Below are 23,417 nucleotides of genomic sequence, written 5' to 3'. Positions count from 1 at the left end.
GCTGGAATACATCTGGGTATCGTCCTAGCACCTCAGTCAACGCTCCAGAACCTGTTTGGAGGATGTGCTGACATTGCAACCGCAAATGGCGCCAGTCGCGACCCAACAGCTGGGCCCGTGGCCGCGCACCACGATAAGTGGGAAACACCCCCCCTGGTGTCCATAAACAACAGGGGTCATCGTAGTTCCTGCAATGTCCAATGGTTCCCCCGTATAGGTGGCCAACCTGGCCTGTGTGTCGGTTAATGTAAGGGTCTGTATACCTTGCTTGATGCGGTCGAATGTCCTCTGGGCGATCACGGAGACCGCTGCGCCAGTGTCCAACTCCATCTCAAGCGGGTGACCATTGACCCGTACTGTCACCTTAATGGAGGCCACACGGCGAGCTGCCACACAATGAATCTGCAGGCAGTCGTCCTCCGTCTCCAAGCCCTCGGGAGTAGTCGCCACAGGTTCATCCAAATGGAAGGTACGGCCCCTGGGCTGGCCCCAGTTTCTGTCGGAACGACGGCGCCTCTGGCGCCCCCAGGACCTGCGACCGTGACGGGGTCGGCGGCCACAAGTCCGACACGGACATGGCTCCTCATCCTTCGGGGAAGAACGTCTGACGGCCACTGGCGTCGATCCGGACGTCGCCTCGCCCAAGGTACCGCAGGGATACGGGGAGACACTTTTGGATGGAAGGGGTTGCGCCCCAAGGCGTGCACCTCCATTCCCTGTAGCTCCTGCACTCCCCGTTCTGTGCTCTCTCAGGACAATACTATTTGAATGGCCTGTTGAAAAGTCAATGTTGGCTCAGCTAACAACTTTCTCTGGGTGGCCGCATTGTTAATTCCGCAGCTTTATTTATGCAGGGAATCTGCTAATGATTTCTCCACCCCCCCTCATTGAGGAAGCTCATACTCCCAAAGGATTGTGGGATTGCCATAGTCCCCAGCCAGTGGTAAGCAGGCAGGTTATAACACTATCTATCTCTGTCTTTAAGGCACTCAGTGATTTGGCCTCCAGAGCCTTCTGCGGCAGAGTTCCACAGATTCACCACCCTCTGGCTGAAAAAATTCCTCCTCATCTCTGTTTTAAAGGATCGTTCCTTTAGTCTGAGATGATGTCCTCTGGTTCTAGTTTTTCCTCCAAGTGGAAACATCCTCTCCACATCCACTCTATCCAGGCCTCGCAGTATCCTGTAAGTTTCAATATGACCCCCCTCATCCTTCTAAACTCCAACGAGTACAGACCCAGTGTCCTCAACCGTTCCTCATACGACAAGTTCATCAATCCAGGAAACATGAGCCTAGGCCTCTGGATCACTAGTCCTGCAATATTACAACTGTGCCACCATCTCACCCTAATGACATAACCATTCCTGAATGCTATTTTGTTGGCATGATGGCCAGCGGGCAGGCGCGACACTGTGACGCAGTGATTAGCACTGCTGCCTCACGACGCCGAGGCCGAGGCCCCGGCTCACTGTCCGTGTGGAGTTTACACATTCTCCCCGTGTCTGCGTGGGTCTCACCCCCACAACCCAAAGATCGCAGGGTAGGTGGATTGGCCACGCTAAATTGCCCCTTAATTGGATTTTAAAACATTTAAAAAATGACGCCCAGTGAGCCCGCTGCTGCATCTTTTCAATTTCACCCTTGACTTTGTCCAAGAACCTTTCCAGAGGAAAATCTGCTTCGCATCAGCTCCTTTGTGCCGAAAACAATTTTGGAGATTCATTTTCAAATGTACTGCTGCTGTTCTCAACAGCAACTTCACCCACTTCATCGGTTACTTTTAGTTTCAGTCTTTCTGAGTAGAGGGCACTCTAGATTTTGAATGACAGAGGGAGGTTCGAGGATTTCTTGGTCTTTATATTTTAGCTTTGCCAAGAGTTGGTCTTCGACTTTTAAAGTTGTCCCACAAGTACCATGTCATTTTATAGGTGAAGGTTGCAATGTAATTTGCTGGAGCCATTTGACCTCATCTGGTAAAACCCCTGCTTCTGTGTCGTTTAAACTCTGTGGGGTGTCCATCCACTCTGCGTTTAATACTCCAATACTTGTTTCTGTTTCAGTTACCTCCCCCGCAGGAAGGTTAATTCCTTTGCCTGTGGTTCTTTCACTCTCTTGGGCTGAATAATATAGGGAGGCAAATGGCTTGCCGCCCTGCCTGGAAGCAAAGTTGGCATGGAGCCAGTATTTTCCACGCTGACCTGTCAACCAGGGACTGTTAGAGCTGGGACCTCCTCTCACCAAGGGGTGGAAGTCGACTGTCTGCTTGCAACCTTTTTTAAAGTCAGTCAGTTTGGTTCGTGAGCAACTTTTATTCTAGTTGGGGGGGGACGGCGGAGGGGCACAACATTCCCCCACTCGCCTTGTAAAATCCATCCCAACCTTTCAGGTCTACTCAGTCTTCCCACCATTACCTGTTTTTATTCCAGCATCCACAGTATTTTGCTTTTGGCCACATTGGAATTTACCTTTTAAATGAGCAAATAATTCTAAACACATTTACCCACCCTGTTCTCATATCCCTTCCGCATTTTTCCTTTATCCATCTAATCTGATCTTCAGTACACAGATTCTTCCCCAATCACTAGCCCTTGGAGTGAATTCCACAGCCTCACAACTCTCTGCGTGAGGAAGTTTACCCTGCTTGCTATTCGAAGGGTACAATCTAACGGAAAAGTTTCAAAGTGTCACTTGTGGCGAGTTTTTGCTGGGTTTCCCGCTGGATCAGCCGGTAAGTTCCCCACTGCATCTAACAACCTTAGGGCATGATTTAATAGACATGATGCGCTTAAGCGAGAGCTCAATGAGGCTGTTAAATCATGAGAGAGGCCAAAAAATGGATCCACCCCAGGCACCGATCAGTCTGCGATCTATCCTGCCACTCCCGCGAAATCAGGAACTCGCCGTAGCCTGGCAAGAAACCAATCTCACCACTTAAGGCCAATCTCCACACAATTAACAGGAGCGACCCACTATCTAACGGCTCACTCACACCCAGCGTCTGCACCTGGTGTGCCTGGGGGTGGGGGAAAAGAGGCAACCAGGACCTCCATGCCCGGGGAGCTGGGGCAAGGGAATGGAGCTCAGTGGAAGAAAGTGCCAGAGACGCATTATTTCTTGATGCAAATTTTATAAAAATGCTGTACACTTGTGTCCCCAACTACCCCAATCACCCATTGGTGCTGCCCCACCTTCTCCACCCTCCCCCATCCCACCCCCATCATCGCACCCTCCCCCACTTATCCCCAACCCCCCTCTGACTGAGTGGGCGCCCAAAGCTAAGTATAGGCTTTAGCAGTAGTGATAGTTTAGTCTGTAGTATTTGTGCATGAGTATATTTAACTGTGTGTGTAAATAAATAAGCATTTGACTTTGAACTAACTAACTGGTGTATCGAGTCTTTGATTAGTATTCGGTTTGAACCTTGTGGTGGAATCGAAAGATACCTGGCGACTCTAGAGCAAAACGTAATTAGAATCAAGGAAGGCGACCATATTGACCACCATATTCAGAGCCAAATAAAGAGAAACACAATCAGCAACATGTGGCTCCGCCATGTTGCACCGGGGGCCAGCGCAAAACGGCCGGCACGCACACACGTGGACCCACAGCTGAAGGTGCAGAGCCCCGTATCGGCAGCAAGAGCTGCACGGCGCACGCCGGGACCCTGCTAGCCCCCTGAACTCCGGAGGATCACTCCGGATTTTTTGAAAAAGGTTGGTGATTTGCGCCCGTTTTCCGGCGGGCGTGGAGACACAGCCCCATTTTCGAAGAATCCCGGCCTTAGTCTCCTAAGCGGAGAATCCAGGCCCCAATTGTGTCCTTTCCTAATTTTAATTAACTCTATATTGTTCTAAAGTTAAAACACCCAACATTTTAGATGTATGACCACTGTTTCCTGTCTTGTAAAAAAATACCCAAGTCATAGCTGAATGCTAAATAAAATTACCAAATGATTACTACCGGGTCAAAAGACCAGGCAAACTAAATGTATTTTGAAAAATACACTTATCACATCTTTTTAAATCTCGACAGTCTATGAGACGGCAATAATAAATTATAAGGTGTGCTCAGCCAACAATTTCTACATGAATTAGCTGGAAGAACATTATAACTTCCTTGAATATTACAAGACTGCATAGCTTGACTGTCTTATTTACCTGAATGTATTCTGTCCAAAGTCACAATGGCACCCAGGGACAGTGTTAAAATGTTGAATGTGTTGCATGACCATATTGGGTTCAGGGAGGTACACCAGATCCTTAGTACAAGTAGCAGAAAATGACCCAAAATGAAACCCCAGGTTCTGCAGAGCCTGCAGACATGAAATTGAATCAAATGTTAGTATCTGTTTACCCTTTATGATAAGACAGTTTAGCAAAGTTTAGCAAAAGAGTCACTTTTGAGAAACTGCATATTTGTCAAACTAATTATTTTACATTCTGGTTTCAATGATTTCTCCTTTATACAATTTTATTTTATCAACAAAATCTTACTTCATCTTGACATTCGTTAGCTTGTCCCTTTTCACTACTTTCCTCTTCCTTTAGCCAAGAGTATTTTGACATGGGCCACAGTTATTCCTTGCTCTGATATCAATAGTATTGCAAATCATCTGACAGAAGTTATTAAAGGAACAATACATCATGGGAAATAAGGAGATGACAAAGACATTGAGCAAATATTTCATGGGATACATTAGCACAGATACAAATGCAGAGAGTAGGGATAAATAGGGCATGTTCATGATGGCACATGGATCAGTGCTGGACCCTCAGGAGATTTACAATCGATATTAATGACTTAGAAGGGACAGAAAGTAACGTATCTAAACTAGCCGATCAAACAATGCTAGGGGGGATTGGAACTGTGAGGGCACAAAGAGGCTGCAAGGAAATATAGACAGGTTAGATGAGTGGGCAACAAAGTGACAGATGGAGCATAATGAGGAATTGTGTGGTTACTCACTTTGGTCATAGGAATAGAAAAGCAGAATATTTTTAAAAAGTCATGAAACTTATAAATGTTGACACTCAGAGAGACTCGGGTGTACTCAGACAAGGAACACAAAGGTTAGCATGCAGGTGCAGCACAAAATTAGGATGGCAAATGGAATTTTGGCCTTACTGCAAGGGAATTGGAGTAAAATAATTAAGAAATCTTGCTACAATTGTACAGGGGTTTGGTGAGACCATATCTGTAATACAGTGTGCAGTTTGGGTCTCCATATTTAAGGAAGGTTATACCTGCATTGGAGGCAGTATAACAAAGGTTCACGAGGTTGGCCCATGAGAGGAGAGGGTTGGCTTATGATGAGAGGTTGAGTCATTTAAGTGTATATTCCCTGGATTTCGGAAGAATGAGAGGTGATCTCATTGAAACATTCAAGATTATGAAGGGACCTGACAGGGTAGATACTGAGAGGTCATTCCCCTGGCTGAGACATTTAGTACAAGGGTGTACAATGTAGGAATAAAGGCCAATCATTTAGGACTAAGATGAGTGGAAACTTCTTCACTTACAGAGTTCTGAATCTTTGGAATTCTCAAACCCAGAGGGGTATGGATGCACCACCATTGAGCATATTTTTGGCTGAGATAGACAGATTCTTCATCTCTCAGGGCATCAAGAGGTTTGGAGAGGGAGGTGGACAGGCAGCCCAAGATCAGCCATGATCATAATGAATGGGAGAGCAGGTTTGACGGGCTATACGATTTTCTTTTGCTTCTATTTCTTACGTTCTCAAAAAATGAACCACATCACCCCTGTAAGCCATTTTACACAGCAACCTCGCTGGGAATTACCTACAATGAGAAACTAAATTCAATCATATCTTCTGGACAAATAACATCAGTATTGGCAGAGCTACTTGCTAAAGAGACTGTTCGGATATCCTCACAGATTGTAAAGACTTCACATCTGAATGTTACCAACCACCCGTATTTGAAAAATTATAAATGGCCACATATATAAAAATGCAATAGCTTGTGTTGTTAATTTACCTTGGACATGTGATAATCTAAACAAGTTTCTGACGACATATGTCAAGTTTGCAACTGCAAGATCATTAAATAAACTTTTTGGATTTGCTGCTGTATTTTTTGTTTAAATTCTAGTTTGTCCACACCAGAAGGTACAAAAGATACAAAATTGTACAATAGGCAAAAATAAGATAGATACCGTTGCTGATTGCTTCCTGACCACCAAGTGACAGCTTGAACAAGCAGGGCTGAAGATACACCAAAAGCCAGCAACAGCAGCCGGCTGACAGGATCAGAGGCCTGATACGAAGCAATGCTCCCTGTAACATAAATATAACATATTACAACACAAAATCTTTATTTTTGAAATAGATCCCACTATACACTGGTTCTAGAAAGTGTGTGGTGGGTCTATAGGTATGGAAGTGCCATTGCTTGGCATACTGACCATGAGATGCCTGGAAGGATGGGTTGAAGGGTAGAGCTTAGCATAGGGGGCTTGAGGGAACACAGGGGGTGGGGTAGAAGGGCAGAACTTGGCATAGGGGACATTTGGGGACATGGGTTGTATGGGGAGTATAACCTGCATGGGGACATGAGGGGGATCTTTTGAATTGATCCTTTCGCTAGGATTCACAACACCTCTGAGGGACTATGAACCATGACTCTTTAAAAACATGAAAATTACCTCCATGAAAATTACAGAAGAGTAAGAGATATCTACCTCCAAAATGAAGCCAGCCCAGAAATGCTGGGTGCAGCATTCTGACAGGAAGCAGTCCTCATCCTTTAAACACACTCCCAAAAAAAATCAAACGGCCCAGGTTTGGGGTTAGGAATCTCAAAATCGAGATCCGGCCGCCAATTTTAAAGGGCTCCCGAGCCAACCCAACTTGGTGAAAATCCAGGCCAACACCCCCGGGAAATGCCTTTAGATATATGTAGGTGAGGGCTTTTGTGAGGCGACAGGTGAGGGAATTCCCGTTGCTCCCGGCACAAGAAGTTCAAGATAGGGTGATCTCGGGTGTATGGGTCGGGGAGGGCAAAGTGACGGAAATACACCAGGAGTTGAAAGAGGGGGAAGCGCTGGTAGAAGAGTTGAAGGGTAAATGGGAGGAGGAGCTGGGGGAGGAGATCGAGGAAGGTCTGTGGGCTGATGCCCAAGGTAGGGTTAATTCCTCCTCCTCGTGTGCCAGGCTCAGCCTGATACAATTTAAGGTGGTCCACAGAGCGCACTTGACGGGGGCGAGGTTGAGTAGGTTCTTTGGGGTAGAGGACAGATGTGGAAGGTGCTCAGGGAGCCCGGCGAACCATGTCCATATGTTTTGGTCATGCCCGGCACTGGAGGGGTTCTGGAGAGGAGTGGCGGGAGCAATATCTCAGGGGGTGAAAGTCCGGGTCAAGCCAAGCTGGGGGCTAGCAATATTTGGAGTAGTGGACGAACCGGGAGTGCAGGAGGCGAAAGAGGCTGGCATTCTGGCCTTTGCGTCCCTAGTAGCCCGGCGAAGGATCTTGCTAATGTGGAAGGAGGCGAAGCCCCCCATGCAGGAGGCCTGGATAAATGATATGGCTTGGTTCATAAAGTTGGAGAGGATTAAGTTCGCCTTGAGAGGGTCTGCGCAGGGGTTCTACAGGCGGTGGCAACCGTTCCTAGACTATCTCGCGGAGCGTTAGAGGAAGGTCGGTCAGCAGCAGCAGCAACCTTGGTGGGGGGGTGGAGGGGGCGTCCTGGGAGGGGGGGGGACTGCCTGGGAGAGTGGATGAGCAAGAGATAACATGAAGGGTTGGGGAAACTGGCACGTACGGATGAGGGCCAGTGTACAAAGCTGTGTAAATATATCATTTTGCCATGTATATATCTTGCTCTGCGCAATTTCTCTTTTTTTTTTGTTACGGGGGGGGGGGGGGGGGGGTATTGTTTGTAAGGGAGAAAAATTGTGTTAAAAAACTTTAATAAATATATTTTTAAAAAAGAAAATCCAGGCCAACATTTCAGGTTAATGACCTTTCATCAGAGCTGGAAAAAGTTGGAGATGCAATAAGATGTAATAAGTGGTGGGTCAAGATAAAAAGATGGGTACCCACTTGATCCTAGCTATGCCTGCTTTTTAATGGGATGTAAAGAACATTCATTGTTTCAATTCTACTTGGGCCCCCTTCCTCAACTCTTTATCGAGTACAGCGATTACTGTATTGGTGCGTGTCCTGCTCTCGCCCTGAATTACAAAATTTCATTAACTTTGGGCGCGATTCTCTGGGAAGATTTCTAAGTGTGGTAGTGAGCGGGAATTGCCAGGAGCTTCCCGGTGCTCAGCCCAGCAAGGCCTGCAATACAATTCAACGTTAATTGGTCAACTTAACAAGGTTTCATGGGTTTCTCGCCACAAATGAAGGATCGCCAGCTGATTCACCGGTACCGCGCTCGCCAGAACCTCGCTAACAAGGTCGAGCAGCACTTAGACTGCACTTGTTCAGCCAACCCCAGCCAGCTCGCAATAATGGCGCTGACCTGGGGAGGCTGCAAGATGCTGTGGAGGCCAGAAGGGATGTCCTGTTCCCCCGAAAGTCCAGGAGGGTCAGCCATAGGCCCGCCTTGGACAAGGTGGCGGAGGCAGTGAACTCAGGGAGTGTGACCAGGAGAGCTGGCGTCCAGTGCAGGGAGAAAGTCAATTACATACACCGGGCAGCACGAGTGAGTAGACACTATTGCCAGCCCCCACCCCCACCCCACCCCCCACCCCTGAAAACTTTCTGCCCCCATGGGAGCATCCACACCCTAATTCTCCATGCAACCCCCAACCCTCCCTGCAGCCCCTCCCCTTGCAATTCCCTCATACCCTTCCTCCACCCCTCCCCCTTCAACCCTCCCTTTACACACCCCCTCCCACCACTGTGAACCATACGTGTGGCTCATGATGTCCTCTCTGTGTCTCCTCAGGAAATGATCTCCCACAATCGCTGGGAGAGCGTCCAGATTGGCAGAGGGGTGCCAGACATCAGAATCGTACCACCTTCAAGGAGGAGACTGGTGCGGCCAAGGACAGGGCAGTCACCAACGTGGGGGCTGGCAGACGCCACAGAGGTGAGGAATCACGGGGCTCCACCTAAGGGTACCTGTCAAACATGAGTTGTTATTGCCTCTGTTATGGGCCAGGGTTTAGAGAATCCCAAAGTGTGTCATGGAGTACACCTGACCCACAACTTTTAATAGATTGTGTTATGGGGAGCACACAGCTCACTCTACAGGTATGGTACAGCAGAAAATGGACCAGTGTTTTTTAAAAACAAAGCAATGTTTATTCTATGAACTCAAGTTAACCTTTTTAAACAAACAGTGAATATCTTAGCAACCATTAACTCAAAGATAACCCCCAAAGAATACAACACTAAGTAATCATTTGAGCTGTCCTCTTAACATCCAAAAGACTGAACAAACCTTCAAACAGGAGCACATTAGGTGTACATTCAATACTGAGACCTTTTACAATTCTGAGTTCACAAAATGATTCATAGTCTTTGGATGGCAGAGATCAACAGCAGTGCAGCTCACAGAAAACCACAGACACACCCAAAGCTATTTCTCAAACTGAAACTAAAATGCAGAAGTAGAGCTCAGCATCACCCACACTCTGACATCACTCCAATAACATGAGCAGCTCCATTTCTTAAAGGTACATTTCTTAAACACCCATTTCGTAAAGGGTAATCTTACATGACACCTCTCCCCCAAGAAAAAAAAAACCATCAACTTCAAGATGGTTTCATTTTCCACCTTTTCACCATCCTTTAAGAAATGCACACAGCAAATATACGTTATTGTTTCAAAAAAACAACACACGCAAACAGGTACAATAATATAGTCCATTTTTGTTCTCCTTCCTCCAACTGAAATTGCTTCCGTTCATCACATTCGTGACAAAGCATCAGCTATCACGTATTCTCGTCCTTACACATGTACTATTTTTAAATGAAATGGCTGTAACAGTAAACTTCAGCGAAACAGCCTTGCATTGTTATTCCCGAATCGCTCCAAAAATGTCAACGGATTATGATCAGTGTATATAACGGCGTCAGACGGATTGCTGGTTACATAAATGTGAAAATGTTGCAAAGCCAGCACCAAACACAAAGTCTCCTTCTCAATCGTGGAATACTTTTTCTGATGAGAATTCAATTTCTTTTTAAAATAACCAATGGGCCACTCTAGCCCTTCGTCGTCGTCCTGTAGAAGCACCGCACCTATGCCCACATCACTTGCATCAACAGCCACTTTGAATGGTATAATTTGGGATGACTAACACAGGAGCAGTGGTTAACACAGCCTTCAGGCCGTCAAATGCCTGTTGACACTCTGCTGTCCACTGGAATTGGTTACGCTTCTTGAGCAAGTCCGTCAGTGGAGCGAACGCACTGCTAAAATTGGGTACAAATCTCCGGTAAAATCCACTCATACCAAGAAATCGCATTATTTCCCGTTGTGTCGAGGGTATCGGAAACTCCCCAATAATTTTTGTTTTCACATCCCATGGGACCATTCGACCCTGTCCGATTATATGGCCAAGCAAAGTGACTTGGGCCTTTCCAAATTCACTTTTAGCTAGGTTTATCACCAAACCCACCTCCTGAAGTTGATCGAATAACTCCATCAGATGTTTTAAATGGTCTTTCCAAGTCTGGCTGAAAATTACCAGATCGTCGATATATACCGCACAATTGGGTAATCCTGAAACAACTTTGTTAGTTAACCGTTGAAATGTGGCTTGGACGTTGTTCATGCCAAATGGCATAACTTTGAATTGGTATATACCATCTGGAGTCACAAAAGCTGACATCTCCTTCGCCCTTTCGGATAAAGGTACCTGCCAGTAACCTTTAAGTAATCCACTTTGGAAATAAAAACTGATTGTCTCACTTTCTCAATGCAATCTTCCAAACGTGGGATAGGATAAGAGTCCGTTTTTGTAACTGCATTAACCTTTCTATAGTCCACACGCAACCGTTGGGTACTGTCTGGTTTTGGTATCATCACTATGGGTGAGCTCCATTGACTGCAACCCACTTCAATTGTGCCATTATTAAGCATACTCTCAGTCTCTTTGTTAACCTGTGCCAATTTTAAAGGGTTAAGTCTGTATGGATGTTGTTTGATTGGAACAGCATTTCCCACATCTACATCATGTATAGCCATTTTAGTACTTCCAAATTTATCTCCACAAACTTGCTCATGTGATATCAACATAACTCAACAATTTATCCCAATTTTTAAGAACATCCTCATTTTCCAATTTAATTTGAGGTATGTCAAATTCACAGTCATCTGGATTTGGTGTTTTTAACCACATAATTCACCTCACTTAATTTCCTTTCAATCTGATAAGGTCCACAAAACATTGCTTTAAAAGGTTCACCTACCACTAGTAACAATACTAAAACTTTATCTCCACTGGCAAAACTACGAACTTTGGATTTCTTGTCTGTTACCCTTTTCATCACATTTTGTGCAACTTTTAAATGTTGTCTAGCCAATTTATCTGCTCTATTTAATCGTTCCCTAAAATTTGACACGTAATCCAATAATGTAATTTCCGAATTCTCACTCACCAATTTTTCCTTAATCAATTTAAGTGGTCCTCTTACCTCATGACCAAAAATTAGTTCAAAAGGACTAAATTTGGTTGACTCATTAGGAGCATCCCTAATTGCAAACAGTACGAATGGAATTCCTTTATCCTAACCCTCTGGATAATCTTGACAATAAGCCCTCAACATTGTCTTTAATGTCTGATGCCACCTTTCTAACGCTCCCTGCGATTCTGAATGGATTCTGAGTAGATTTAAATTGTTTTATTCCTAAGCTATCCATTACTTCTTTGAATAACCTGGAGGTAAAATTTGATCGTTGATCCGATTGTATTTCTGTGGGTAGTCCATATCTAGTAAAGAATTTCAGTAACTCCTCCACAATCTTTTTAGCTGTAATATTACGTACTGGAATGGCCTCTGGAAACCTAGTAGACACATCCATTATAGTCAAAAGATATTGATTCCCACTTTTTGTTTTAGGAAGCGGTCCTATGCAATCAATTAGGACCCTTGTAAAAGGTTCATCAAATGCTGGAATGGGTATTAAGGGCACTGGTTTTATCACTGCTTGAGGTTTCCCTATCACTTGACATGTGTGACATGATTGACAAAATTTAACTACATCTTTATGTAGTCCAGGCCAATAAAAATGTTTTTGTATTTTAGCTTGAGTTTTCCTTATTCCCAAATGACCTGCCACTGTTACCTCATGTGCAACTCGCAACACCTCCTTTCGATACCCTACCGGCAATACTACTTGATGAACTTCTGCCACTTTTCATCTGCCTGCATATGTAAAGGTCTCCATTTTCTCATCAAGACATCACTTTTACGGTAATAACACTCTGGTATACACCCAGATTCCTGTTCCGTATACACTTTCTGATACATCTGTTTTATTTCTACATCTTCCAGTTGTAACTCCGCCAATTTTCCTGAACTAAAAATATCCACCTCATCCTCCACCTGTTCTTGTTCTTTTTCAACCATCTGACCACAAATCGTTTCTGACAATTGCACTTCAACGTCATCTTCACTCTTTGGTTTCTCCTCTTGTCTTAACCTGTGACTTTGCAACCTTGTTACTACACAATCTGGAAAAATCCCAGGATATTCGTCCTTCAACACTTCAGTTGTCTGATTTTCCACTGGCTTATCAACCACAGTAGGCATCACTCCCACTTGCGAACCAGCTATATCATTACCCAAGATAAACTGTATTCCTGGACAAGATAGTTTCTCTATTACTCCTATTACCACTTCACCACTCTTCACTGGACTTTCCAACCTTACCTTATATAATGGAACACTACTCCTCTCACCCTGAATTCCACATATTACCACCTTTTCTGGCAACATTCTTCCCAAACTACATAACTCCTCATCCCTTACCATTAAGGATTGACTAGCTCCCGTATCTCTTAAAATTGTGACTTCTTTACCTACTCCTTCAGATACACATGAGTAAACTTCACCACACAAGTAAATTCTTTAAAGAGATCTGGCACCTTTTTATCAATCACCTCTTGATCAGGCTGTACAGTCCTTTGCACCTCCTTCGCTTCACAAGGGCTTTCCTTTACTACTTTAACAAACCCCACTATCTTATCCTGTTTTACCACATCAGCCTTCCCAGTGCTTTTCTTCAACCACCAACACTGTGACTTTACATGGCCTACTTTATTACAGTGAAAACATTTGAAACTTTTCAGTTCTTTTCCACCCTCCTGGATTTCTTTTTAAATCTGAGGTACACTCTCCTTATTATCTCCCATCAGATCACCTTTACTTTTACCACTTGAGTATTTCTCATGTCCCCAGTTTCTATCCCTCAGGCTGAAACTGATGTTGGAAACCAAGATTTGATTTATGAACTAATTCATAATCATCTGCCATTTCTGCTGCTAATCTCGCAGTTTTAACCCTCTGCTCTTCCACATGAATTCTCACTACATAAGGAATTGAATTTTTAAACTCCTCCAAAAGTATAATTTCTCTGAGAGCTTCATACGTTTGGTCTATTTTCAAAGCCCTTATCCACCTATCAAAATTACTCTGTTTGATTCTTTCAAACTCCATCTATGTTTGACCAAATTCTTTCCTTAAATTTCTAAACCTTTGTCTGTCAGCTTCAGGCACTAGTTCATATGCATCCAAGATGGGTTTTTTCACCTCCTCATACGTTCCAGATACCTCCTCCGGTAGTGATGCAAACACTTCACTAGCTCTACCTACCAGCTTTGTTTGAATCAGTAATACCCACATGTCCTGTGGTCATTTCATTTGTTTAGATACCTTCTCAAATGAAATTAAAAAGGCTTCTACCTCCTCGTCAAACCTTGGCAATGCTTGGACATATTTAAATAGATTCCCACCAAGCCTTCGACTTTGACGCTCTTTGAGGCTCTTTCTCACTATCCTCATCACTATCATCCAACTGTACGTTTCCCTTTACGTCTGCCAATTTTAACTGACTGTTATGTTTCATAGCCATTTTCTGAAGTTCAAACTCTCACTCTTTTTCTTTTTCTCTCATTGCATATTCAAGCTGCTTTAATTCTTTTTCATGTTCAGGTTGCTTAATCTGCAACTGAATTTTTGCCATTTCCAATGAATCAGACTGTATCTCAGGCAACTTTAAATGCTTAGCCACCGCCATAATTACCTCATCTTTTCGCATTTTGTCAGGTAATGTTAACTGCAATGTTTTTTGCCAAATCTAACAGTCTGCTTTTAGTCTCTGTCCGTAAGGTACAGCGTGTGACCGTCTCCACCCCCAAAAACGTCTGAGCCTCAGAAAAAGCCATTGTTCACAACACACTCCCCACTTAAACTAGAATACCACACCTGAAAAGCAACCACAATATGCTCACCCCTCACTATCTTTAAGTTCACTAAGCCAATCCAATAGATAGACTTTTATCCCGGATGAGCCTCCAATTGTTATGGTCCAGGGTTTAGAGAATCCCAGAGTGTATCATGGAGTTCACCTGACCCACAACTTTTAATAGATTGTGGTATGGGGAGCACACAGCTCACTCTACAGGTATGGTACAGCAGAAAATGGAGCAGTGGTTTTTAAAAACAAAGCAATGTTTATTCTATGAACTCAAGTTAACCTTTTTAAACAAACAGTGATTATCTCAGCAACCAGTAACTCAAAGATAACCCCCAAAGAATACAACACTAAGTAATCATCTGAGCCGTCCTTTTAACATCCAAAAGACTTAACAAACCTTCAAACAGGAGCACATTAGGTGTACATTCAATACTGAGACCGTTTACAATTCTGAGTTCACCAAATGATCCATAGTCTTTGGATGGCAGAGATCAACAGCAGTGCAGCTCACAGAAAACCACCGACACACCCAAAGCTTTTTCTCAAATTGAAACTAAAAAGCCGAAGTAGAGCTCCGCTCCACCCACACTCTGTCATCACTCCAGTAACATGAGCAGCTCCATTTCTTAAAGGTAAATATCTTAAACACCCATTTCTTAAAGGGTACTGTCACATGACACCTCCCACTGACCACTCCCGCAGGTGCTCCAGCCAAATGAATGGCCCAACCCAGCAGACCACCTCGTAGGAGAGCTCCGAGAATGCCACCCTGCTGGCTGTCAGACAGCTGTCATCCCCACCCTCCATCAGTGCAGATACAGGCACCTGGGTGGGAAATGTTAGTGGACTGGCTTCTGGGGCACAATCTGGTGAGCGCCACACTGCTGCTGATGTATATCAGGTGGAGGCAGGAACCCCCAGGTGAAAAAGCAGTCGGAGATCAGCTGGATCCCAGGACTGATGCTGGGCCTGTGGAAAAGGCTTTCCCGGAGCTGATGGAGATGTTACGGAACGGCCCGGACATTCAGAGGGAATGTCAGCAACACTCAAGCAAATCCATAGCCACTTGGAGAAGTACCAGAGGCTACGGGCGCTGGAGGTGGCATTGAGGCCAACACTGCTTGGGTGGTGACCACAGTGGACAGCCTGGTGCATGGTGTCGGCACCTTTAGTGAAGATGATCAAGGTGTCATGCAGTCGGTGACGGCCATGGCTGAGGGTCTCGACAGAATGTCCGCCTCACTGGGCGATGTCACCCAGTACCAGGCTGACCTGGATGAGGTCCTGCGGGACATGTCCCGCTCTCAGATCAGAATGTCCGAGACGCTGCAGAGCATGGCCCAATCACTGAGGAGCACCGCTGAGGGCGTCAACGCAATGGTGCAGACCATGGGGAACTGTTCATTGCATAAATACCAAATCTAGAGTAGAATGTTCCTGATGCACTATCAATTACCACAAAGACAAGAGTAGTGGAATAATCGAGGCTTTATTGAGCAAAGATGTTGTGCCTCCTGTAGCTGGAACCAGAATGGCTGCAGCACCGGCGAGCACACACATTTATACGCCGCCTACTGGGCGGAGCCAGCAGGCAGGGATTTACCCATGTACCTCTACTGTACGGGCAGTGCCGTAATACATGTAATACAACTAGTGGTGACTACCACATTCACCCCTGTTAAAAATGAGTCCGGCGGGGGGGGGGGGGGGGGGGGGGGGTGGAAAAAAGAATTACAAGTTCAGTCTGTCGGGGGCCTTGACCCTCCTCTGCGATCCCTCAGTCCTGGTGGTGATGTGGCCGCCGACTTGGTCACCTGTGACTCCGGGATCGTGTTGTCCTCGTCTTCGTCACCCCTGAGTGGAACCAATGGGAGGTGGATCCTCCTGGCGCGGGGGGCTGTGGTGAGGTTCGCTGGGGGGAGGGGGAGTGGTGCAGGGGTGAATGAGGCAACCGGTGGGGGGGTGGGGGGTGTCAAGTCGGGGGCCGTGGGTGGGGAACCAGCGGGTGCCAGGTCCTGGAGGGAGACTGTGTCCGGGCGCCTGTCGGGCTGTGCCACGTAGGCGTGTTCGCGTGTAGCAGGTGGACCCTTTCGACCAAAGGGTCCGACTTATGGATCCGCACATGCTTGTGAAGGAGGATGGGTCCAGGAACTGTCAGCCATGTTGCGTGCGAGACCCCGGAGGTGGACTTCCTGGGGAAGGCAAAGAGACGTTCATGAGGAGTCTCGTAAGTCGCGGTGCAGAGGAGCGACCGGATGGAGTGGAGCGCGTTGGGGAGGACCTCCTGCTAGCAGGAGACCGGGAGATTTTTAGACCGCAGGGCCAGCAGGACGGCCTTCCAGACCGTCCCATTCTCCCACTCCATCTGTCTGTTTCCCCGGGGGTTATAGCTGGTCATCCTGCTCAAGGCAATGCCCTTGCTGAGCAGGAACTGACGCAGCTCATCGCTCATGAAAGAGGATCCCTGATCACTGTGGACGTAGGTGGGGAAACCGAACAGTGTGAAGATGCTGTGGAGGGCCTGGATGACGGTGGACGGTGATGGCAGAAGTCATATCGGGGCAGGGGATGGCGAATGGGAACCGGGAGTACTCGTCAATCACGTTCAGGAAATACGTGTTGCGGTCGGTGGAGGAGAGGGGGCCTTTGAAGTCCATGCTGAGGCGTTCAAAGGGACGGGAAGCCTCTATCAGGTGCGCTTTCTCTGGCCGGTAGAAGTGCGGTTTGCACTCCGCGCAGATTTGGCAGTCCCTGGTGGCTGTCCTGACCTCCTCGATGGAGTAAGGCAGGTTGTGGGTCTTGACAAAATGGAAAAAGCGAGTGACCCCCGGGTGGCAGAGGTCCTCGTGGAAGGCTCGGAGGCGGTCCACTTGTGCGGTGGCACATGTGCCGCGGGACAGGGCATCAGGAGGCTCGTTTAGCTTCCCCGGACGGTACAAGATCGCGTAGTTGTAGGTGGAGAGTTCTATCCTCCACCGCAAGATCTTGTCGTTTTTAATCTTGCCCCGCTGTGCATTTTCAAACATGAAAGCCACCGACCGTTGGTCAGTGTGGAGGATGAATCTCCTGCCGGCCAGGTAGTGCCTCCAATGTCGCACAGCTTCTACTATGGCCTGGGCCTCCTTTTCGATTGAGGAGTGGCGGATTTTGGAAGCATGGAGGGTGCGGGAGCAGAAGGCCACGGGTCTGCCGCTTGGTTGAGGGTGGCCGCCAGAGCTACGTCGGACGCATCGCTCTCGACCTGGAAGGGGAGGGACTCGTCGATGGCGGGCATCGTGGCCTTTGCAATGTCTGCTTTGATGCGGCTGAAGGCCTGGTGGGCCTCCATCAACAGGGGAAAAACTGTGGATTGGATCAGGGGACGGGCTTTGTCCGCATAGTTGGGGACCCAGTGGGCGTAGTAGCTGAAAAACCCTAGGCAGCGTTTCAGGGCCTTGGAGCAGTGAGGAAGGGGGAACTCCATAAGGGGGCGCATGCGCTCAGGGTCTGGGCCTATAACTCCATTTCACACTACGTAGCCGAGACTGGCTAGACGGTCGGTGCAAAACACGCATTTATCCTTCTGTATGTTAGGTTAAGGATTTTAGCGGTCTGGAGAACTTTTCGGAGGTTGGTGTCGTGGTCCTGCTGGTCGTGGCCACAGATGGTGAGATTATCGAGATATGGGAATGTTGCCCGTAAACCGTATCGGTCAACCATTCGGTCCATCTCACGCTGGAAGACCAAGACCCCATTGGTGACACCGAAGGGAACCTTTAAGAAGTGATAGAGCCGCCCGTCTGCCTCGAAGGCAGTGTATTTGCGGTCACTGGTGTGGATGGGGAGCTGGTGGTAGGCGGACTTGAGATCCACCGTGGAGAAGACCTTATAATGCGCGATCCTGTTTACCAGGTCGGATATGCGGGGGAGAGGGTATGCGTCCAGCTGCGTAAACCTGTTGATGGTCTGACTGCAGTCAATGACCATCCTATGCTTATTCCCAGTCTTTACCACCACTACTTGAGCTCTCCAGGGGCTGTTACTGGCTTCAATGACCCCTTCCTTCAGTAGCCTTTGGACCTCTGACCTAATAAAGATCAGGTCCTGGGCACTGTAGGGCCTGTTCCTGGTGGCAACGGGTTTGCAATCCGGGGTGAGGTTCGCAAACTGGGAAGGCGGGTTGACCTTAAGGGTCGCGAGGCCGCAGACAGTAAGGGGGGGTCTAGGGCCGCCGAATTGGAAGGTCAGGCTTTGAAGGTTACACTGGAAGTCTAAACCCAGGAGTGTAGCCGCGCAGAGGTGGGGAAGAACGTAGAGATGGAAATTTTTGAATTCCCTTCCCTGGACTGTGAGGTTTGCTACACAAAACCCCTTTATCTCCACTGAGTGTGACCCGGAGGCCAGTGAGATTTTACCGTGTCGGGGTGTATGAAGCTCTCCGTGCTCCCAGAGTCAACTAGGCAGGACGTCTCGTGCCCGTTGATGAAAACTGTCGTCGTAGCGGTTGAGAGTGTTCAAGGCCGTGACTGATCCAGAGTCACCGAGGCCAATCGCAACAGTTGAGAGTTCTCTTCTGGCAGTGTGTGGTCAGCCGAGCTGGGGTCCTGGGGGTTCATCCAAGATGGGGTCTCCCATTGGTCGCACATGGCTGGGGGTGCACAAAATGGCAGCGCCCATCCCTCCAACCTGGCGTCCGCGGAACAAGATGGCGGCGCCCGGGGTCCGCACGTGGCCCTGGGATATGGAGGTGGCGGCGACCGCTGGCCGCACGGGGCCCGTGGAGAAGTTTGTGGTTCCGATCCGCATTCGCCGCTGGAGACCGCGGCCACCGCTCGGGCCTGGCATACCCCCACAAAATGGCCCTTTTTGCCACATCCCTTGCAGGTGGATGCGTGGGCCGGTCAGCGCTGGCGGGGGTGCTTGGCCTGCCTGCAAAAGTAGCAGCGGGGCCCCTCGGGGTTGCCAGACCGCCTTGCAATGCAGGCCTGTGGGGGAATGGGGGAAGTCTCGGGGTCGGCCGCACGGGGGGCTTCCACGCTGCTCAGTGGGCTGCCGCGCGGTCGGGAACGTAGGCGCGGGTGTTCCTGGAGGCTACATCCAGGGGGCCTGCAAGGGCCCGTGCCTCCCTGAGACCCAGGGTGTCCTTTTCTAACAGGCGCTGGCGGATTTGTGACGATAGCATACCTGCCACAAAAGCATTCCGGACTAAGAGTTCCGTGTGTTCGCTCGCAGAAACTTGCTCGCAGCCGCAGCTTCTGCCCAACACCAGGAGTGCACGGTAGAATTCCTCCAGCGATTCCCCAGGGGTTTGTCGCCTTGTTGCGAGCAGGTGCCGGGCTTAGACCTGGTTTACCGGGCGAATATAGTGTCCTTTTAGCAGCTCTATTGCTGCATCAAAGTCTTCCGCTTCCTCGATGAGGGTGTAAATCTCCGGGCTCACCCTTGAGTGCAGGACGTGCAGTTTCTGCTCACCCGTGGGTGCGTTTTCGTCCATCTCGAAATACCCTTTAAAGCACGCCAGCCAGTGCTTAAAGATTTCTGCTAAGTTCGCCGCATGGGGGCTAAGTTGCAGACACTCCGGCTTGATTCGGAGCTCCATCCTTTCTTCTTAAAAAAACTAGCTTATTAAATTGATGCACGATCAATGACCACTAAAGCGAGGTTGTAGTTCAACTGAAGTGCTGAATTTGGTGCTTTTTGAGTGCTATAGTAAGAGTTTGGTGACCGAGGGAGTTAGGTGAGGAGGGAATAAGGTGCTCCTTTCATTTTGTTTCCGACATTTCCGCAAAGAGTGCGAAGAGAGCCAGGAGTTTACAAAAAGTGTAGCTGACTGGGAGCAGAGTCGGAGGGCGGAGATCTAGTTAGTTCACAGGTCAGCTATATTCTTTAAGGTAAGAGGGGATGGAGGCTAGGCCAGTTGCATGCTCCTCCTGTAGGATGTGGGTGGTGAGGGATACCACCGGTGTCCCCGCTGACTATACCTGCGGGAAGTGCACCCAACTTCAGCTCCTCAAAGACCGTGTTAGGGAACTGGAGCTGAAGCTGGATGAACTTCGGATCATCCGGTAGGCAGAGGGGGTGATTGAGAAGAGTTACAAGGAGGTAACCACACCCAAGGTACAGGACATGAATAGCTGGGTTACAGTCAGGGGGAATAAAACAAACAGGCAGACAGTGCAGGGATCCCTCGTGGCCGTTCCCCTTCAAAACAAGTATACCGTTTTGGATGCTGTTGGGGGGGATGACCTACCGGGGGAAGGCCCTAGCGGTCAGGTCTCTGGCACTGAGTCTGGCTCTGGGGCTCAGAAGGGAAGGGGGGAGAATAGAAAAGCAATAGTTGTAGGAGATTCAATGGTTAGGGGAATAGATAGGAGATTCTGTGGTCGCGAGCGAGACTCCCGGAAGGTATGTTGCCTCCCGGGTGCCAGGGCCAGGGATGTCTCGGATCGTGTCTTCAGGATCCTTAAGGGGGAGGGGGAGCAGCCAGAAGTCGTGGTGCACATTGGTACCAACGACATAGGTAGGAAAAGGGGTGTGGAGGTAATAAACAAGTTTAGGGAGTTAGGCTGGAAGTTAAAAGCCAGGACAGACAGAGTTGTCATCTCTGGTTTGTTGCCGGTGCCACGTGATAGCGAGGCTAGGAATAGGGAGAGAGTGCAGTTGAACACGTGGCTGCAGGAATGGTGTAGGAGGGAGGGCTTCAGGTATTTGGATAATTGGAGCGCATTCTAGGGAAGGTGGGACCTGTACAAGCAGGACGGGTTGCATCTGAACCAGAGGGGCACCAATATCCTGGGAGGGAGGTTTTCTAGTACTCTTCGGGAGGGTTTAAACTAATTTGGCAGGGGAATGGGAACCGGATTTGTAGTCCAGCAACTAAGGTAGCCGATATTCAGGACGCCAAAGCATGTAGTGAGGCAGTGGGGAAGGGAACACTGACAAGGGAGAGTACTTGCAGGCACGGAGATGGGTTGAAGTGTGTATACTTCAACGCAAGAAGCATCAGGAATAAGGTGGGTGAACTTAAGGCATGGATCGGTACTTGGGACTACGATGTGGTGGCCATCACGGAAACTTGGATAGAAGAGGGGCAGAAATGGTTGTTGGAGGTCCCTGGTTATAGATGTTTCAATAAGATGAGGGAGGGTGGTAAAAGAGGTGGGGGGGTGGCATTATTAATTAGAGATAGTATAACAACTGCAGAAAGGCAGTTCGAGGAGTATCACCCTATTGAGGTAGTATGGGTTGAAGTCAGAAATAGGAAAGGAGCAGTCACCTTGTTAGGAGTTTTCAATAGGCCCCCCAATAGTAGCAGAGATGTGGAGGAACAGATTGGGAAACAGATTTTGGTAAGGTGCAGAAGTCATAGGGTAGTAGTCATGGGCGACTTTAACTTCCCAAATATTGAGTGGAAACTCTTTAGATCAAATAGTTTGGATGGGGTGGTGTTTGTGCAGTGTGTCCAGGAAGCTTTTCTAACACAGTATGTAGATTGTCCGACCAGAGGAGGGGCAATATTGGATTTAGTACTGGGTAATGAACCAGGGCAAGTGATAGATTTGTTAGTGGGGGAGCATTTTGGAGATAGTGACCACAATTCTGTGACTTTCACTTTAGTAATGGAGAGGGATAGGTACGTGCAACAGGGCAAGGTTTACAATTGAGGGAAGGGTAAATACGATGTTGTCAGACAAGAATTGAAGTGCATAAGTTGGGAACATAGGCTGGCAGGGAAGGACACAAGTGAAATGTGGAACTTGTTCAAGGAGCAGGTGCTACGTGTCCTTGATATGTATGTCCCTGTCAGGCAGGGAAGAGATCGTCGAGTGAGGGAACCATGGTTGACAAGAGAGGTTGAATGTCTTGTTAAGAGGAAAAAGGAGACTTATGTAAGGCTGAGGAAACAAGGTTCAGACAGGGCATTGGAGGGATACAAGATAGCCAGGAGGGAACTGAAGAAAGGGATTAGGAGAGCTAAGAGAGGGCATGAACAATCTTTGGCGGGTAGGATCAAGGAAAACCCCAAGGCCTTTTACACATATGTGAGAAATATGAGAATGACTAGAGCGAGGGTAGGTCCGATCAAGGACAGTAGCGGGAGATTGTGTATTGAGTCTGAAGAGATAGGAGAGGTCTTGAACGAGTACTTTTCTTCTGTATTTACAAATGAGAGGGGCGATATTGTTGGAGAGGACAGTGTGAAACAGATTGGTAAGCTCGAGGAAATACTTGTTCGGAAGGAAGATGTGTTGGGCATTTTGAAAAACTTGAGGATAGACAAGTCCCCCGGGCCTGACGGGATATATCCAAGGATTCTATGGGAAGCAAGAGATGAAATTGCAGAGCCGTTGGCAATGATCTTTTCGTCCTCACTGTCAACAGGGGTGGTACCAGGGGATTGGAGAGTGGCGAATGTCGTGCCCCTGTTCAAAAAAGGAACTAGGGATAACCCTGGGAATTACAGGCCAGTTAGTCTTACTTCGGTGGTAGGCAAAGTAATGGAAAGGGTACTGAAGGATAGGATTTCTGAGCATCTGGAAAGACACTGCTTGATTAGGGATAGTCAGCACGGATTTGTGAGGGGTAGGTCTTGCCTTACAAGTCTTATTGAATTCTTTGAGGAGGTGACCAAGCATGTGGATAAAGGTAAAGCAGTGGATGTAGTGTACATGGATTTTAGTAAGGCATTTGATAAAGTTCCCCATGGTAGGCGTATGCAGAAAGTAAGGAGGCATGGGATAGTGGGAAATTTGGCCAGTTGGATAACGAACTGGCTAACCGATAGAAGTCAGAGAGTGGTGGTGGATGGTAAATATTCAGCCTGGATCCCAGTTACCAGTGGCGTACCGCAGGGATCAGTTCTGGGTCCTCTGCTGTTTGTGATTTTCATTAATGACTTGGATGAGGGAGTTGAAGGGTGGGTCAGTAAATTTGCAGACGATACGAAGATTGGTGGAGTTGTGGATAGTGAGGAGGGCTGTTGTCGGCTGCAAAGAGACATAGATAGGATGCAGAGCTGGGCTGAGAAGTGGCAGATGG

At 47.7% G+C, this 23,417-nt stretch overlaps 1 protein-coding gene across 3 annotated transcripts in view; it reads right to left on the bottom strand.

Moving 5' to 3' along the window:
• LOC140408893 (PGAP2-interacting protein-like) overlaps positions 1-23,417 on the bottom strand; it is a 210,139-nt gene that overhangs the window by 132,554 nt on the left and 54,168 nt on the right. For all 3 annotated transcript variants that reach the window (XM_072496741.1, XM_072496743.1, XM_072496742.1), the window contains exons 3-4: positions 6,177-6,297; positions 4,157-4,311 (exon numbers count right to left, since the gene is read on the bottom strand). In XM_072496741.1, coding sequence (XP_072352842.1) covers positions 4,157-4,311; positions 6,177-6,297 — 276 coding nt within the window. The remainder of the gene's footprint in view (positions 1-4,156; positions 4,312-6,176; positions 6,298-23,417) is intronic.

This window comes from Scyliorhinus torazame, chromosome 3 (assembly GCF_047496885.1).
Source record: "Scyliorhinus torazame isolate Kashiwa2021f chromosome 3, sScyTor2.1, whole genome shotgun sequence".
Taxonomy (NCBI): domain Eukaryota; kingdom Metazoa; phylum Chordata; class Chondrichthyes; order Carcharhiniformes; family Scyliorhinidae; genus Scyliorhinus; species Scyliorhinus torazame.
This window is presented reverse-complemented; position numbering and strand designations above follow the sequence as displayed.